The sequence below is a fragment of the Callospermophilus lateralis genome, unplaced genomic scaffold (genome assembly GCF_048772815.1).
Source record: "Callospermophilus lateralis isolate mCalLat2 unplaced genomic scaffold, mCalLat2.hap1 Scaffold_130, whole genome shotgun sequence".
NCBI lineage: Eukaryota > Metazoa > Chordata > Mammalia > Rodentia > Sciuridae > Callospermophilus > Callospermophilus lateralis.
The window spans coordinates 1,207,868-1,227,278 of record NW_027512473.1 but is presented as its reverse complement, the minus strand read 5'-3'; the positions used below and the strand labels follow the sequence as shown (position 1 = coordinate 1,227,278).

General features: G+C 32.9%; 1 protein-coding gene across 1 annotated transcript in view; it reads left to right on the top strand.

The window, feature by feature from the left end:
• Nucleotides 1–19,411, top strand: part of LOC143389982 (cadherin-10-like) — a 95,431-nt gene that overhangs the window by 72,940 nt on the left and 3,080 nt on the right. Inside the window, 1 exon segment of the mRNA XM_077108072.1 lies at nucleotides 19,197–19,309. Within this exon segment, the coding sequence (XP_076964187.1) occupies nucleotides 19,197–19,309 (113 nt within the window).

Genomic DNA, 19,411 nt, shown 5'->3' with positions numbered 1-19,411 from the left:
CAGAGTTATGCTCCAGGTCATCTCTTTAGAGAGAACATCTTTGTTAGAACTTCTTTTTTCAATAAACAGCAATTTCCACTATTTTTGTTCTTTCTGATTCGCATTCACTCATTGCACTTTTTATCACCCTATAATATGGTATACATTTGATGGCTCCTTGATTGTTTTTTTATCTATTTTGTTTTTATTAGATAAAAGTTAATTAAAACCTAGGTTTTTGATCTATGTTATTTTGCATATATATCTGAGGAATCTGAGGGCAAGGCTGGCTAATAACAATTGGACTAAGGAATTAATGAGTCCAGGCAGTTTCCAATGCCCTGCACTGAAGAGACACATCCTTCTGAGGTGTAGAGATCAGAGGGAAAAGAGTGGGGTTTAGGAAGAGGTTGCCATCTTGGGAGTGGTGCTTAGTCTGACTTATATAGAGAGGTTACAAAAATTCCTTTGTAGTATCTCTGTGTTTTTCAAGTTATCATATGTTTTGTATGTGTCTGAAAAAAATATTATCAGTTCTCATTAATTATATATAAAATTTTGATTGATTTTGACATGATTATAAAACAGGCAGCAGAACTGTCTCTAATTCACTCCCCAGTGCTTCTCCTTTTCCTCCCCTCCTCCTTCCCTGTTCCCTTTCCTCTACACGACTGAACTGTCTTCTATTAACTTACAGTTATCTTTTTAAAATTAGTGTCTTGTACACTTCAGTAAAGTTGAGATTCCCTATGGTATATTCTTTTACTTAGTTAGGAGAGTTAAGTCAGAATCATTCCACTGTTGTTCCTTTGTCCCATTTCTCCTCCCTCCTCCTCAATCCCCTTTCTCTACACCACTGATTTTTCTTCCATTTTGATGTAATTCTCTCTCTTTATTTTCTGCCTTCCCCACTCTCGCTATTTTGGACTAGCTTTCACATATCATAGAAAATACTTGATCTTTGACTTTCTGGGTCTGGTTTATTTTACTTATCGTGATGGTCTCCAGTTCCATCCATTTTTACCATTAATGCCATAATTTGGTTCTTCTTTAAGGTTGACTAAGTAATACTCCATCTTATATGTGCATTTATCCATTCATCTGTTGAGAAAGAGATTTATCCCAGAAAAATATATTTATAAGTCATTAGGATCTTGCAGCATTTCAAGTGATAGAATCTTAGCAAGAGATACAAAAGAGGAAAGAGCAGAGGTGGAACTTCACCCTATGACACAGTGTTTCAGGCTGGGTAGAAGGGGGATGGTATTCCAACAGCCCAAATGATGCTGCAGAAAGGTGAGAGGAAACTGACCTGACATCAGAAGACACACAGGAAGCAGAGGCTGGGGTGATGATTCCAAGAATGTTCAATGAGACCAATGAAAGGGACAAAGTGCACGTGGCTCAATAGCTTAGTTTTCTTAGCTTACTGATGGTAGTGAAGCAATAGAGAAAATAGCCAATGGTATGACAATCAAATAACAAGTAAAATATAGTAAAACATGGAATATGTATACATATATACATGTACATATGTATATATACATATTCCTTTTAAAAACTTTATTATATACATATATTCTTAATCTTCTTTTATTTAAGAGGTACAATGTAATAGTGGTGTAAAAGAAAACAGGAATAAAAAGACAAATTTGGGATTAATATTTCAAAGTGTTTTAGGGACACAATAGATTTATACCTGGTATGGAGGACAAAGATGGAGAATAAATGTGATTCAAAATATCATCTGAACAAATGCTTAATCAGCAAAGTCTTTGAAGCACAAATTACAAGGTCAGTAAAGTGCTTTGGGTAAAGATGCTGATAGAGATGTTTTAATGGTTCTATAGAAAAACAAGGTGACATTACTTTTATTGAAAGGAAATATAGTAGCCTCCAGTATTTTAAAAAATGCAAACCAATTATAGGATTTGGAGCTTAAAATCTATCACTTCTCTTTATGTTGAGTGACTGTTGTGAAATATGAATTTTCTTGAAATGATATTAAATACCCAGAGATTAAACTTGTGTACAGAACATGTAAAAGAGATAATAGGGAAAAGGTATAAGTCTTGATGTAAAATTAAGGATTAGGAAGGTAGCATATCAGAGACCATATACACAAATGTTAGTAATTGATGAATTGTTTTAACACTTGTAATCCATACAAATTATTGGAAATGGTCTTTGTTCCTTTTGAGAGAATGTGCCTGATATTTACAATACATGGCCATATCAAGAAGGGAGATGTTGGAAAACACATGTATTCTGGGAATTCTGAATTCTTCTGAGATTCCTCAATGGGGACCACTTTCTTGCCATTTTCCTAGCCAAGGCATATTAACCTCTACCTTAAATAATCACTGGTCATAGTTTCCTGAGCCAAGTAATACACTTTGACTTTCTTACTACTGAGTTCCCTCCGCAATTCCATGTGGCAATATCTATGTGCACTGTACATGCAATTATGAAACACCCAAGGGGTGTAGGTCCATCCCAAATCACACACACTCATCTAAGAATAATACTGCATTCTTTTTTCTTGTACAAGAATTATGAATTGGGAGTCATGTCCCAATCTGCTTTGCCTCACCAATGATGGAATCACAAGTTGACCTCTACAAATACCTCTGAGAGAGTTCTGAGCCCAAAAGAGCACTGGAGAGCAGGCATCAGTGCCTTCCCTTGGAGAGGGAAGGGAGAAAATGGATATCAAATCATATTTTTACTCCAAAATATCTTCTCCCTAGAATCAGATTCCTTTTGCTCTTATTTCTAATAAAACTGAAGTTAGAGAATTCAAAACCTGAGATCAATTTATTAATAATATTTCATATTTTGTTTGTAGACTCTTCGCAAGGTGATTTGCTCCTTGAATTTCACATAGACCACACACTGACGTCATGTATGATGTCTCAAAATTATATTTACAAAATCTTAATTCCATAAAAATGAAATTACACTGGATTGTAAGGAATCTTGTTCAATTAAATATATCCAGATACACTTTAGAAGAAGCATTTGAGCAGGAACACGCAAGGGGATTAAAGAAAACATAAAAGAATCAGGAACATACCATAAGAAACTTTCCATTTCTAACACTTAGGAACCTGGAATGGGTCTTCATTTGAAAGAAATCACTATCTCAGGAATAAAACAGATTCCTCAAAGATTCATTCCTTATTTCCTTCATTCAATCATAAAATAAATATGAATGTCTTGTATGAATAGACCTTCCTGCAGTGAGCTTGAGTGTTGGGTAAGAATAACCAACAGTCAGATTTTCAAGAATGGTTAGAATTACTTTCTAATAAAAGCTATATAGTATCTTCCAACCCTCCTAAAAAAATTGAAGAGTCATTATAAAGTGCTCAATGTAGGATTGTAATCATGGTTGCCATCTTACCTACTACATAATACTATTGATTTAATTTATTTTCAGCAGTCGTAATCATAAGTAGAGATGTTAACTTGTTTTATTCAATTAATTATGACACCCTCAGATTTTAAAATGAGAATTCAAGTCAACAGAAATGCATCACTCTGAAAGCTATATGAGAATTTTAATGCACAATCTGGTTATTTGAGATATGTTTAGTCATAGTCTTTAAGAGAAAAATAAATTAGCTGTCTCTCAGTGGTATCAAATTATTTATCACAAAGTTAATTAAATATACATAAAATTATAAATCATCTTCATTGTCATTTATGCAATTATACAACTAAATATTACAAATCAAATAATACTATTATATCTATGAATTAGGAAGTTATTATGATGTTTCAAGTTAATTTGGTGATTTGATGAAACTAAATAACCACTTTAAGTATAAAGACATCATTGTCACAAAAATATGATTTTCTTGAGTTCTGTATACTTTCTCTAGTGTCTAATACATTTTGATCCTTTTCCTGTATCAGTTTTAAACGCCTTGTTCTAACTACCCTAAAATATGAATTTATGTAATATGCCATAAAGTTACATCCATGATCTTGGTTAAACACAAATACATTATTTACTTATTTGTTGACCTCTATTCTTTCCTCATTAACCTGAACCCATTAAAATGTAAAATAATATGTTGACTCAATAAAACATAAACATAAAAGTAAATTCTTTTACTGAGTTTGGTAAGTAATGTTGCCATTATAGTTATAATTAACTATGTAGTTCTAAGGTAGACATTGAATTGTTTGAACTTATAATTAAAGTAAATGCATATATATAAACATTTATGAAGGTAACTGCTAAGGAAAAGAAAGAGGAAGGGAGAAATAAGTACATCAAAAAGAGAAGGGGAATGAGAAGGAAACTTTCAGAGCCTTCAGGAATATGTGGTTCTATGAGAGAAACAGATTTAGACCTGTTTATCTTTGTACTCTAATGCCTGCTTACAAAATAATATTTAATTTCATATTAGGGAAAAGAGCTAATGCAATACTTTTTAGTTGTATTCTTATTTTAAAATAGTTCATATATGTAATATATATGACATGTATGTAATTTATGACACATAAAAGAATACCTGAGAATCTTACAGAACTTAAGAATCTCAACATTGTCATCACTTTTCCATCTAGCATTTTCCACACTCACTTCCAAATTCTTGATACCTCTTATTCTTCCATTCATAGATAATAATATTTTGATTTTTGAATTTATCATGCTGTTCCTTTTGATTCATAGTTGCACTAATTATTTATCTTTACATACCATATTGTTTAGTTTACTTTCTTTTCAATTTTTTAAAAATATTGTTATAACATACATACAACTTTGCTTTTTCTCACTTATTGTTGCCCACTCATTTTTGATATTTTACCATTTATCTCATGTGTAGTTCAATGTAAATCAATTTATATTAATGTCTTTAAACTTCAACATTGAAGTGCTTGGTAATCTAAATTTGCTTTTGCCTTTTTACCCCCACAAATTTTTACTTCTGATATATGTGTGTGTGTTGGGGTGGTAGTGGTGATATTTCACTCTTAGTTCATTATTGGATAATTTTTAGTTTGTAGAAATCTGAATCCTAAATTAATGATGTTTCCTTCTCTGCAGAACTTTCACCTCCCTGTGCTATGGTCGTAATGACCTATTGACATGGGGCACTCCAGGTTCCCCAGTCTTATGTTCCAATTACATCACTGACACCAGTTCTTGTTTCAGAGATTCCTGCCATTCTTTAAGGCCCAGTGTTCTGTTTGTTCACTCAGAGTTTTCCATATCATGCTGGAATCAACCAATTTTCATAAGATTTATGTTTGCTTGTTTTTGCAAAATTTAGTTATCATATAATTAATAAGCTTCTTTCCAAAAGCATCTTATCTGGAAATGTGTTAAAAGCAGGTTGCATAGCTGACCTGCTCAAACTTAACCTTTTGTTTTATTTTGTTTTTAATTATATACATGAAACACTGGAATATAGCTACTTAAACAATTAAGAATTTTTATATAAAAATGAACATAGAATCACAGATTACAATGAGAGGACTGTTGTTTCACACTTAGTGATGCTAATTTCAAATTAATAATAAAAATATTTATCAATCACATAATTATGCCATTTTGAAATAATTATTTTCTTACATTTTAAGTTGCCCTGTGCTTAATTCTTTTTAGGAGGCAGACAGTTTGGAATCAAGAAATAACTTCTCATTTTAGTTTTGATATTCATTTCTTTAGTCACATAGTTTACATAACAGGAGATAATCAGCCTCTCACTGATGCTGTCACATGATACCAAAAATTGTGTTTCCTAGTCACTCGTTCCACTTCTTTTATTTGAAAACCAAGTTGCAAACAGTGGCACTATTTTGATATAGGTGGTTAATTAGACTTAATCAAACCAATCTAATACTCCAGTATTAAAATGCATAATTTGGAGGATGCCTACATGATCTGGACATAAAAAAAAACATAGTGGGCCATGAGAGCTCTGTTGTGTCTGCTATCAACTGGGAAGAATGCAAAACAGATAAGACTAGTTTACAAAGAAGATCAAGAAGAGCAAGATTGGAGTAAAATGATGGATATGTGATTCTAGATGTTTTTATTGCGTGGTTCAAACCCCAGGCTTCCTGTCATTATTTTCCATGAGAACCTACTCTTACATTCCTTATTTAATCTGTTGAGGGTCTTATTTCTTGAAGTTATTCTGTTATTTGCAACCAAAGAACCTAAATTAATGTTAATCTAACTTTTGAATGGACAGAGAAAAAATATTACTACAATATTTTAAGTTGTATATGGACACAATACCTTTATTTTATTTATTCTTATTTTTATATGGTACTGAGGATCAAACCCAGTGCCTCATGTGTGCTAGGCAAGCACTCAACTACTGAGCCACAACTCTGGCCCTGATTATTCTTTCTATTAGATCCAATGTGTGTTTCTAGGCAAATTACTTAACCTTGTGTAAAATGCAAGTAATAATGTTCCTACTTTTTGTGCCAACAAAATGAGTTTATGGAGGTAAAATATTTGGAATAGTGTCTTGCTCTTAGTAAGTATAAACATCAACTCTTGCTTGTGTCCTCTGATATAGCAAGAATTTTAAATTTGTTTTACCAATCCATATTATATGCCACTTTCTAATGTAAAATAGTCCATTTGATGGTATGAGTTTTGCATTTAACAGAATTGGTTAATAGGATTTATTTATAAAAGAAGAAAGAGGAAAAGGAAGAAATAAAAATAATTACTCAAAATTAGTGCTTTATCTCAGAGATGAATGATTTAAAATAATTTTTTTTAAATGTTTACATGTACATCTGCTTTTTATATCTATTTTTGCTATATATTAGGACATGACTTGACTTCACTACATTGTCACCCTGAAATAAAACAATACCTTTCAATACTCATATTTTTGAGAATAACCAATCTACAAATGTGTCACAATTCTCTCTATAAATTTAAATTTGACACAAATTACTGCTTTAATAGAAAAGGGAATTTGAAATGAAAAGAGTTCACTATTAATGAAACAGGGAGCCAAGTCACAGTACTTTAATACAGCTTGTGTTAAAGTATTACCTTTAGATTCTTAGCCTTCTCACGAAGAACTGAAAGTTCAGCTTTAAATAATAAGCTACAATGTTCTGTCTTGTGTCTCTTCTGGCCAGGTGGCCAGAATGATAACATGACAACATTAGGGAGGAATTTCCTGCTCCTTCATACCTTATAAAGTAATTTTTTCATTCCTCTTCAAATGTTGACAAGCAAAGCAAGAATGTTCTCACAAACAGATAAAGAGGAAAAAAGCATATTTCAATTTATTATGGCAAATTCATAAGTGACTACAGTCTTATATTTCCAAAACCAAATCAAAGGCTTGTCTTTATAGTCATTTATCAAATGCCAAAGAATTTGTGTGTACGAGTGTGTGTGCATAACTTTTAAACTTTTTTGTTCCCTGAAGCAATATGAACAGTAGATCTAGGTGTTCTATCTCTAAGCTGTTAAGTGGAATATAAGCAATATGTTTTTATCATCATTGGAATAAAATACAAAAATTATTGGGAAAACCACTAACGTATGTATACAAAATATATTTGTGCAATCTATTAAGGTAATATTTTTTTTTCTCCAAAGAAAGTTACTTTTGTGAATCTGTCATCTGTTGCCATACACCATCTTACTGGTGGGCGCATAGGCATCTTCTAAGTTTCTCCAGTGGCACCCCATGAACTCTTCCTCCTTGGGAGAATACACTGGGAGAAAACTGAATGTGTCTGTGGTCATATCTGTTCATTTTGCAACCACTCTGCTTGGACTATGAATCAATGATAAGGTACTCTCCAGAAGTTGATGACTGTATTTGCTTTGGGTTATTATCATAACAAATCACTGTACACAATGTAGTGCCTCAAAACAACAGCAAACAAATTCAGTATCTCACAGTTCTGTGGATCAGAAACATGAAACAGGTCTCGCTGGACTAAAATCAAGAGATAAGTTTGACTGTGCTTTGTTTTGGAAGCTCTATGGAGAATCTGTTTCTTTGTATTTTCCAGCCTCCAGAGGCTTCCCTGAAGTCTTTGCTCCTGGGGCCCTTCCTCCATTTCAAAAGGGCAGCTTGAATCCTCCAGTGTACCTTCTGAATTCCTCCTCTGAACTTTTCTCCCACTTTTAAGTGATAACATTGTTCCCTCCCCTTAGATAATCTGTAGTAATCTCCTTATGTAAAACTCAACTATTTAGCAATCTTAATTCCATCTGCAACCTTAATTTCCTTTCATCATGTAACATAACACATTAACAGGTTTTTTGGGATTGGGACATGAATATCTTTAGGATATGAATATCGTTAGGACAGCTCAGTGCATTATTCTGCCTAACAAAGGGACTATATTTGCTTTCTATATTCTTTTAACTCACGTTGTTTAATTTTATGTTTTATAGAAATATATTTTTTGTCTATGTGGCACAGAGTGTGCTTGTTAATATATAAAAACCCAAAGAGCCATTAGTAGATGTTCTTCTTCTTTTTTTTTAATAGTGGGGATGAGCCTAGGGGAGCTTAACCACTAAGATTCATCCCTAGTCCTAATTTATGTTTGATTTAGAGATAGTCTTCAGGGTCTTTCTGAATTGCTTAGGGCCTCACTAAGTTGCTGAGGCTGGATTTGAACATGGTTCCTCTTGCCTCAGCCTCCTGAGTCCCTGGAATTACGGACATAAGCCACTGTCTACTTGATACTTGATATTCTTGTAAGAGACTGGTTGTTGTTGATATAAAGAGAGAATAATTATTGGGAAAATGATCTGTATCATTTCAAAGTGAAATTAGTAATAAGATGTAGATGCAATTCACCTATTTATTGAAAATCAAAATAACAAATGTAATATGTAGTATTCATTATTCCTTTGATGAACTAACTTTGACAATTTTGTAAACAACCAAGCAAACTGAGAATATGGTCACATAGTAAAATTAAACAGGGTGATTTAAAGACATGCAGATAAGGTAACCTGAAGGAGAAATTGGAAGATGAAATACAATGTCAAATAGAGTAAACAAAACAAAGAAGTTGCTAACTTTAAAAAACATTATCTTCTTTAAAGACCTTAACATATCATGCATCTGAAAAAGCAATACATGAATTAAGTAGAGCAGGCATGAAATATAACTTTATTTTTTGAATTTCATTCTTGAGAGAAATTATTTCAACTGGGTATTGTTTTTCTATGAATAACAAAAATTTTAGACATAATAATATTACATAAGCAGGACTTATAGGTTTTCATGTTTGAAAAAAGAACGAAAGCCAGTTAAAGTTTCCTTCATATTATGGACTTGGATATGTATGCTTCCTAACATTTTCAGTAATTTTAGTTCTTTGGAGAGAGTAACTACAAGCTCAATATGACAATGTAATAGCTTTCTATTTCTGTGTAACAATTTACTACAAACTTCCTAGTGTACGTATTCATTACTTATAATTTCATTGGGTCAGGAATCTGGATGTGGTTAAGGAAGGGCCTTTGCTGAGGGTCTTTCTATGCTGAGAGTCTTCATACAGAGATATGAAATCTCATTTTAGGCCTGGGGTTGTTTCTCTATCACTAAATTGGCTTCTGACAGAACTTATTTTCTTGTAGTAACAAGAAAAGAAGTCCTCAACTCCAAGATGCCACCCACTGTTTTTGTTCCTGGTGGCCTTTTCCACAGCCTAAGTTCACTTCCTCAAGGCCAACATAGGAAGGTCTTTCTGAGGCTTCACTTCTTTTTAAACATTCATCTCACTAAAACAAGTCCACCCATGACAATCTCCCCTTTGATCAACCCAAAGTAAATTTTTGGTAATCGAAGCATAGAAATGACAGCCCATCATATTACAGATTCACCTACACTCAAGAGGAAAAGACATGAATGTACATACATGTGAAATAGATACAGAGAGATCTATCTATCTGTATATACCAGGAGACAGGAAGCTTGAGGAATCTTAGAATTCTCCCACAGATTTTTTTCCCCAAAATTTAATAGGGGCTGGGGTTCAGTGGCAGAGTGCTTGCCTAGCATGTGTAAGGCACTGGGTTCAATCCTCAGCATCACATAAAATTAAATAAAATAAGTATATTGTGTCTATCTACAACTAAAAAACAAACAAAAAAACAAACAAAAAATCCTAGTCTCCTATTTCCCAGTTAAAAAAAAAAAAAAAGAAAGAAAGAAACATTACTAACCACCCTTCATGTAGGTGACTAGGAAAGATTTAACTCTTAAAAATCAGAGATACATTGGATGTCATGTCATATCTAGATACATAATTTTTATGTACATTTCCACATATAAAATACTACTGTTTAATATTTACTATATTTTTTTCTATTTTGACCCTGATTGCTTTTGTCGTTGTGCTGATATTCTCACATTTAAATTTCACTACTCCTGTTCTAGGCCACATTGTCATTTGAGTATTTGAATGTCAACAATAATTACTTGTATTTATTTTAAAATTACATACTATGTGTTTTAATGCTGAAGATTTTTATGTACTGGACATCGTGAATCTTTTTTATTTTTTTTTTTTGGGGGGGTACCAGGGATTGAACTCAGGGACACTGGACCATTGAGCCACATCCCCAGTCCTGTCTTGTATTTTATTTAGAGATAGGATCTCACGGAATTGCTTAGCTCCTTACTTTTTGCTGAGGCTAGCTTTGAAATCACAATCCTCCTGTCTCAGCCTCCTGAGCCACTGGAATTACAGGTGTGCACCACCGTGCCTGGCATCATGTATCTTAATTTATTGAAAAATTGAGATGTCATTGTGGTTAAAAAGCAAATAAAGTGATCCACAGTAGTGAAAGATGGACATAACAGCTTAAGTATGATATAAAACTACAACAAATTTTAAGGTATTGGAAATATCTTACTAAATCTAGAATGTCTATATTTTATGGAAAGTAAGGTAGCTAGACTACATGGCTACTTCAAAGCAGAAAAAAATCTAATCACTGAGTGTTTCTGAGAGTGAGAGATTTAAGTTCAGGCAAACTAAGTAAGATTTACAGATTTTTTTTCTTGTGCTCAAAAATATTTCCTCATGGGGATTATTTTTTTTTCTGATGTTTAATCTTATGTTTACTTTCTTGGAACCAGTGGGAGATTCTAAAAAGCAAACAATGTTTCCAGCTTCATGGCAGAATTCAAAATAATATTAGCTGAAATATGGAATCATTTCCCCTATTTGGACTGAAAGGTCATGTAGGGGAACATCTTGTGTATTATGGCATCTACTGTGATCGTTTTAAGAATCTGAGTTTGTTATATTACAAATTTCACTTGATGGCATGCTACTGAGATGACATATGGCCACAGCAGATGCATGGCCACAATTTGACCTCGAACAGAGTACCTATAGCGAAGATGGGCAACATTAACACTCCTCTAGGTACCAAGCAATCTGACTAAAATTGCTCCTACTTGTTATTCATGGAAGGTAATCAGAGACTTTTTCAAAACACATGTTGTTTTTAGCAAAGAAGCTTAAATGATTTATACAGTTCACATAAGGTAATTAATCCTCATGAAATGAAATTAATTCTCATATTTAATTATTTATTACTTGGTTTTTTACTACTCAGAATATTATTTCTCCAGAAACAATGTAATAAATAAGGCTTATTTTCTTAACCTATAGTTATCTTCAATCAAATTATAATTTATCTAATACAATGCCAGTTAATAACAATATAGTTAAATATGTAATAGCTGCTATCATTGCTGAGATAATGGCTATAAAACAAACAGTCTAGCCATAAATGCACTCAAAGTTTTCTAATCTTAGTAATTAAGGAAAACAGTTTAATTAGATTCTTATGAAAAAATACTTGGTTACACACTTGACTTTTAAATAATAATGATAGTAAGTTCTATGAAATAAAATTTCACTTTACATCATCCAATTTGCATTCTTACAAAATCTCACTCTTTGCAATACAATACATATAAATCTCAGTTCTGATTAGGATACAATGGTATCTCACAAGTAAAATATAGATAGTTTTCTAATTTTTCTCCTCTTTTTAATTGGATTGAATAACCTACCTATTCCATTTTCCTTTTTTTGGATTTATTAAGTTGAACTCATTTTTAATAATTGCAGTAGAGAAAACAACTTGCTTCTTATTCTGTTCATTGATCAATATCATAAAACACCAGGTAAAATATAAATCTTATCATATCATGTCTCGTTTTAGCCCCGTCTCATGACTTCACTGTTCATCATACAAGTTGCTATTAATTATACCATAGACTTTTAAATCACTGTTATTTTGTATAAATGGACATTCATTTTTAAAAATGTACAGATGAAAATATTCTTTATATTTACCTATATTCACTTTTCTGCTATCTTTAAAAATTTATGTCAGATGAAGTTTCAATTTGCTATGAATTTTCCTTGGCCTTCATGATGTATTTAAGCATATTTTGTGATACATGTCTCCAGATGTTGAATTTTTTTCAGTGCTGATTTATCTCAAATATTTTTATTTCCCCCATTTCAGAAAGATATTATCAATATTTATGAAATGTAAAAATTGAATTTTGAAAGTTTTTCAATATCTATAATACACATAGTTTCCAAAGAGAAACAATTATAATTTTATTATTCCCCACATTCATGATTTTTTTTAGTATTTTTTCATATACACTTTTTACATTTATCTTTTTAGTTTTTGTATTTAGCAATTTACATCTTTGTATAGTCTCTTTTATCTCTGCTAGGCCTTAGAAAATTTGATGTCACTGAAACTCATTTTAACTTTTCAGTATTCCTCTGTTATTTAATTTGAATAATTTATTTTAAATTCTTTGATACTAATTTCAACAGCTTGGTATCTCTGGTTGCCTTTGTGTTGACTACTTTTTCTTTGGTTATCTTTCACAGTCTTCTTATCTTAGTATGCTTAGGAAACTTTCACTGTTTGCTGGACATTATTAATACTCCATAGTTGACACTGAATTGTATTATCTATCTTTCAAGAAAATTTATTGAGTTTTATTAACTTTTTTGGGGTGGAGGTAATGATAAGATAGATAATTTGATACTGTGTCAGCTTTATCTTTTAGATATTTACTTTTATATTAATTAGGGTAATCCAAGAAGATCATTCAGGAAAGTCACCCTAATGATTGCACAAGGCTTTCATGGGGTCTATCAAGAGTCTAGTGTTAGGTAATTTTTCTTTTTCAAACTAATAAACACTGCAAATTCACCACATATTTCATGGTCAAAAACTTAAGAATAACTTGTGCAAATTTCTAGACCTTCTTTTTTGTAAAACTGTCTTCTTCAGAACCTTAAATTGCAGCCATCTAAGTGTCCAAGAACTCTAATCTCTACCTTCTTAATTCTCAAAACATTTGTGCTTGGCTTCAGCATCATTTTTGTTCATCAAAATCTAGAAATTCTCTCTAAGCAAAGTGGTAGAATGATCTTAGTGACTTCTCTTTCTCAGAGAAAATTGAATACTGCTCTGTCCAACACCTAAAAATGGTCTTTTGTTTAGTTTACTTATTTATTAACTCATTCATTCATTATTTCATTTAGATGCTGAGTTAGACTTGTGTTATGGGTGGCACTCTATTATTGACAGAGTGGAAATCCCACAGTATCGGTTTAAGACAAATTTTGTGATTTCTATTTAAGAGAACTGAGCTTAAAAATTTAAGTATCTTGCCCAAGGTCATATCATAACTCACTCTTGGAGCAGCGTTACATACTCTGGTGTCTATTTCTTATGTTTGCCACTACCAGAGAATGCAACTAAATGTGTTTACATCATCTTCTTAGAGTCTTACAAGAAAGCTTGGTGACAAAAGTTATGACCTTGAAAGTACAGCTTTATATAACAGTGAATTGGTGTGAAAGATCAGCTAGACATGGTCCTTTAGTGACATATTGTTTAAAGTTAACTTCTCTAAAACATTTTAGATACTTATGTACAATGAAAGAAGACATTTTTGGTTTCTAATAAATTCAAATAGCTTTCAATTTTAGCATCACATCTACATTTATAATTTAATAAACAGTATAATAATGAGATAAAAGAGGGAAAGTATTTAATACTAGAGTTTTGATGACATGAGATTAAGCCTGCGAGATTACAAATCAACATCTTTGCCTATATTGCAGAAATTACTAAATCTTCTAGATGGGAGAGAATTGAAAAATAAAGTAGTACAAAGAAGGCATTCTATAATTAAACAGTGATCCATGTAGGCACAGAGTAAGTAGATTACTACACAGAGAAGCTGACAAATATCAATAAGAGAACAGATGAAAGATGTCTGACTAGCACGTCGATCCCAGTTCTAGATGAAGAAACAACGGAAGTAGACAAAGCACGATCCTAATGATGTGGGTTTTAATCTTTCCGTATGTATCATTTCCAGGCACATCACGTGGCACATACATTTAACAAATTCTGAAAGAAGCTAAATTCTGAAAGGAAAGTCAATTCATTTCATTTATTCTTATAAGTGTGCTCCATTAGGAAAAAGCCTGATATTGGTTCAAGGCATGGAGAAAGATACGTGAGTGAATAAGAGCAAAACTTTTTCCTCACTTTTAATTTAATGTCTACAACTTTTTGGCTGTTGATCCTCAAACCCAGTCACTTAAATTTCTAAGACTGTCATTAATAAATGGGTGTTAATAACATAAATGAGTATTAATATGTGGTTTCAAATGAAATATTATATAAGACAAGATTATATAATAAATCACATCTAAAACACTTGGAGAGATCAGAATATGTAATAATAAATTCCTTAGACTATTTTCTGAACAAGTTGCTTTTTGCAATGTTGTTTCCAATATATGTCAAAATATATGCCATTTTTATATACTCTCTAGTGTATAGACTGCCCAAGAATTACATTGTATGTTTCTATACCTTTTTATTTATACAAGAAAATAAAATAACAGTTTTCTTTTGCTTTATTTTCTTGTCTTTGATAGTTTGAGAAATGAACCCATGGAATGAACCCAACTTTTCACTGAACTACATCTCTGACCCTTTCTTAATTTTTCTATTTTGATACAGGATCTCTGTTCCCAAGCTGGGTTCAAACTTATGATCCTCCTACTTTAGCCTTCCCAGTAGCTGTAACAATGCTTTTAGTTTTTATGATGATATATGAAATTATTTTCCACCTTTAAATAGCCCTGTAGTGTTTTTTAACCTTTAAAACCTGATATTTGAAAATATTTTTAATACAACATATAAATTTCCATTTGTCCCAAGATCGGCCTGTGAAGAACAGAGCAGAAGTGAACATCTCTTGCCAGTCTCTAAGCTGTTGCTATTACAGAGAACTCTATGAGTTTCTAAAACACTGAGGTTGCCAGAGGGGAGCAGAGGATAAGAAGAGGTATATGATCTATCTCCTAGACTTGAGCAAGAGTAGAAAGAATAATGGATGTATTTCTTATGGATACATGTGGAAAGTCCTCACTGGGTCTGAAATCACAGTAAGCTGAAATGACTCAGCCTTGGGAGACAAGGAACAACCACACTTGTCAAACTAATGTTGCTGTGATAAAGAAAGAAGATGCCTGATGTGAGCAAAATGCCAGTGTTGTGATTTCTAAAAGAAAATCTGATTTTCATCAAGACAAGAAACATGACTTTATTAAAGTGCATAAAGTAAATTTCAAAAATGGGCAGGCTCATCCAGTATCCCATATGGTGTGAATACTAAAAAAAATAAAGTTTCAATTTGCTTGACTTGGGCCTAAAGAAAGAATATACAACACTGTGTAAACTCTGAAGATGTTTGTGTTGAAGCTGAAATGAACAAAATGACCTTATTCACTTATGCCAACTCCTTGCTATACCCTCACAGGTCAGACAGCAGGGAGAGAACAGTCAAGTCTCATCTTGCAAGGTCACTAATCCCCTTTCTGGAGGTCCCACCTTATGACCTAAGTACCTTGAAAAGCTAGCATGGCCTCACATGGAAGGTTAGGATTTCAATGTAGAAATTCAGAGCTGAGTAAAACAGTTAGTTCATAATCAATGGCATAGACTTTCTAACTCCATAAGCACCTTTACTTTATTGTCTTAAACACATGTCACTGTAGAGAGATTTAATCAGGAGATTCTTGCATCTCATTTTTTACTTCTTGTTCTTATGTCTTTGCTTTCTCACTTTCTATACTTTGTGGTAATATTTAAAAAGTCTTTTAAAATGAAGGCAATGCTGTGGCTACATAACTTCTTTCTCATTTTTTCCCTTAGGATAATGCATCTTTTCCCTACCTAGTTGATACCTTCTCACATTAGTAGATGCCTGAATGGTATGGACTAGCGGGAGAAACGTTAAAAATGAAAATACTTAACTTGGGAAGCCAGCCTTGGTGACTTAGAGAGACCCTGTATCAAAATAAAAAACAAAGGTTTGAGGATATAGCACAGTGGTACAGCACCCCTGGGTTCAATCCTCAGAACCAAAAAGAAATACAGAGAGAAATCCAGTTATATTCAGGATTAATATACTTTTAATACATTTTAAAATATAATTTTAGTGAAAATTCCCTGAGTATAAGTCATAAAAATCCATTGGATCGATTCCATTACCTATGTTAATGTAGGTAGTTGTTTTTAATAATGTTTTAGCTTTTTAATATTCTTCTCACTCATACCAAAGAAAGGATGTGGAATATTTTTCAAGATATCTGAACATACACTTCTAATACCTGATGATTTTTTTAGATTTTTTGCTAAGTTTTCACATAACTAAACAGCAAATATGCCCGTTCAAGTGTCTGAGAGCCATTCAGCATCTATTTTTCAACCCCAAAGTTAAATTGGTTTTGGAGATTGAATAAACTGTGAATTCCCTTTTGCAAATGGGGGTGGAATAGGGGGTGACAAGTAGATCAGGAGAGACATTAAGAATTACTGGACTGCTGTAGTTGCAAAAATCTCAAATCCTGCCTGTGCAACTTTTAATGACAACACGTGACTTCTCTCTATGGCTCTTGGCAAGCTGATAACATAAATGACCACTTAATGGTATGTATAAAAGAACTAGGTGTTTCAGAAGAGACAACTGACAACAGCTCAGAAAATATAGAGGAGGTGGAGAACAGGGGCTGCTTGGAGTCAGCTGTACTGTGGAATCCTTATTTCTTTAAAAGTTAAGACGAGTTACAGAGAGCTGAAGCATTTCTTTACAGTCCTTCTAAGGCACAGAGCGAATAGTTAGATGTTGTTTACCTAAGCACACTGAGAAGATGATAAAAAAAAAAATCCATAGGCTTTAAGACCAAAGTGGTTTCTTCTTCAAATATAAAGCCTCTGGTGACGGGCAGTGCTGTTTGTTTTGTGAGAATTGCACGCTAAATGAATCAGGCAGAGAATAGGATCTAATTTCTCTAGAGGCAGGTACTTCCAGAGACATCCTCCAAAGATGAAAAAAAAAATTCCATTTCCAGAATCCATTAAAATAGTTTAATCTAAATCATTATCTTTCAAACTTTGTAAAATAGTTTTGCACAAAATAAGAAAATGTTAAGCCATTCAGTAAATTTAGATTGTATCCTTGAAGAAAAGCTCCTTCACCTGCCTAAAGTCAGAATTTGACACTGGGTCCACAATGAGCTTGGGAATCAATAGTGCATTAAATGCACCCATAAATGATTGTTTATTTATAAAGCATACCTAGAGCCTGTGTAATTAAACCTTAACTTTCCCAATAGTACAGCTAACCTAATTATAGTACAACAACAAAATGAGGTGTCATATAATGCCATGGCTAAAGTATTGTCATTCATGGAATAGTGCTGGGAGCCATCAGCCAAGTAGGTATGACAAATTCCTTGCCAGCTTACTCCCATGCTGTCTAGTGGAAGGACTTCTGAAAGGTGACCTTGCTCAAGGACCAGGGCAGGATCCGTGTTTAGGGTGTTCCCCCTTTAGAATAGGGCAGTTTAGCATAATAGGAGATTAGGGTGTTCCCCTTTAGAATAGGGCGTATCCTGCTGCTGAGTTCCTCTTGAGTTCTTAGGGTCAGACAGTATATTTTGGGAGACAGAAGCCCATGCAGAGTGGATTTGGGTGGAGAGTGGATTTGGGAGAAGTGGATTTGGGCAGAGAAGGTGGATTTCCCAGAACGTGTTTGTAGACGGCCGGTGTGAGTTCGGGAATAAAGAATTGCTGTTTGAATCTACAAGCTGTGTGGAGACTGGTGATTTGTGCCCAGCCAGAGACTGCAGCAGAATAGAATTTTCCAATCAATGTTGTATATTGAAATTATATTTTACTTCTATGTCTAACATAGATTAAGAATTTAATGACCTCCTTAAAAGTTTTACAATAATTTTGTCACTCTAGATAGATATTCTTAAGTAAAATTATTCTCATAGATTATTAGAATTAATCAAGTTGCTTAATATTTGCCAATGTTTAGTAAAAGCAAATATCTACTTCCTTCTTATTTAAGTGAGAATATTTCAAAGGTAACAAATATTGTTAGAAACTATTTCTTTAGATTGTACGATAATAAACTATCATCTAATTGAAATTTCTAAGCATTCTGTTTCACAGCCATTAATAGATAATATCTATGCCAGTCTTGAAGACTAGATCTGCTTCTTGTTCTTTTATGACATACATACTTTAGTAAAAATCAAGAGGTTAAGGTACAAAAGAGCTTAGCAGGATCTTATGATACAAATTAGTTACAATTAGTTCCAGGATAATGTTTTTGTTTTGTTTTTAGGAAGAGATGATTATGTATCATAGGTGATTTGTTAAAACCATTAAAAATTGGTGGGCTGGGGATGTGGCTCAGTGGTAGCATTCTGTCCTAGGTTGCATGACCTGAGGTTGATCTCTAGCACAGAAAAAAAAACTAATATAACAATAATAATAAAAATAATATTTAAATAAGTTAACCATTTTGAGCTTCTCTAATCTCATTCTAAATCTGGAAATAAAATCATCATTACCACTGTAAGGCTTTGGGGGAACAAGTGAGTCTTATTTAACTTTGCATATTTGAGATAGAGAAGATTTGATAAACAATTTTTTTAAAAGTCAAAGACTTAGAAATAAGTATATATAGATTCTGTCTTACAATAATTCAGCTTACGAATTTTTTTTTTTTTTACTTTACTATGGGGTGACAGCAACATTCATTCATTAGAACCCATACTTTAATTTGGAATGCTGCTCTTTTCCTCAGTTTGTGAAAGGGGACATGATTATCTTTCATGGCTGAACAGCAGCACCAGGTGCAGTTCCCTCACTATCATGAAGGGAAGCAAATGGTTCTCTCTCATGTACTGTGCTGCTAAGGTAGGATGTTCAGTAGCTTAGATGTTTTAAATATGTTTTTGGCATAATATTTTCAGTTTGTGGTGATGTTATCAGTACATAACCCCAGTCATAAGTGCAGGA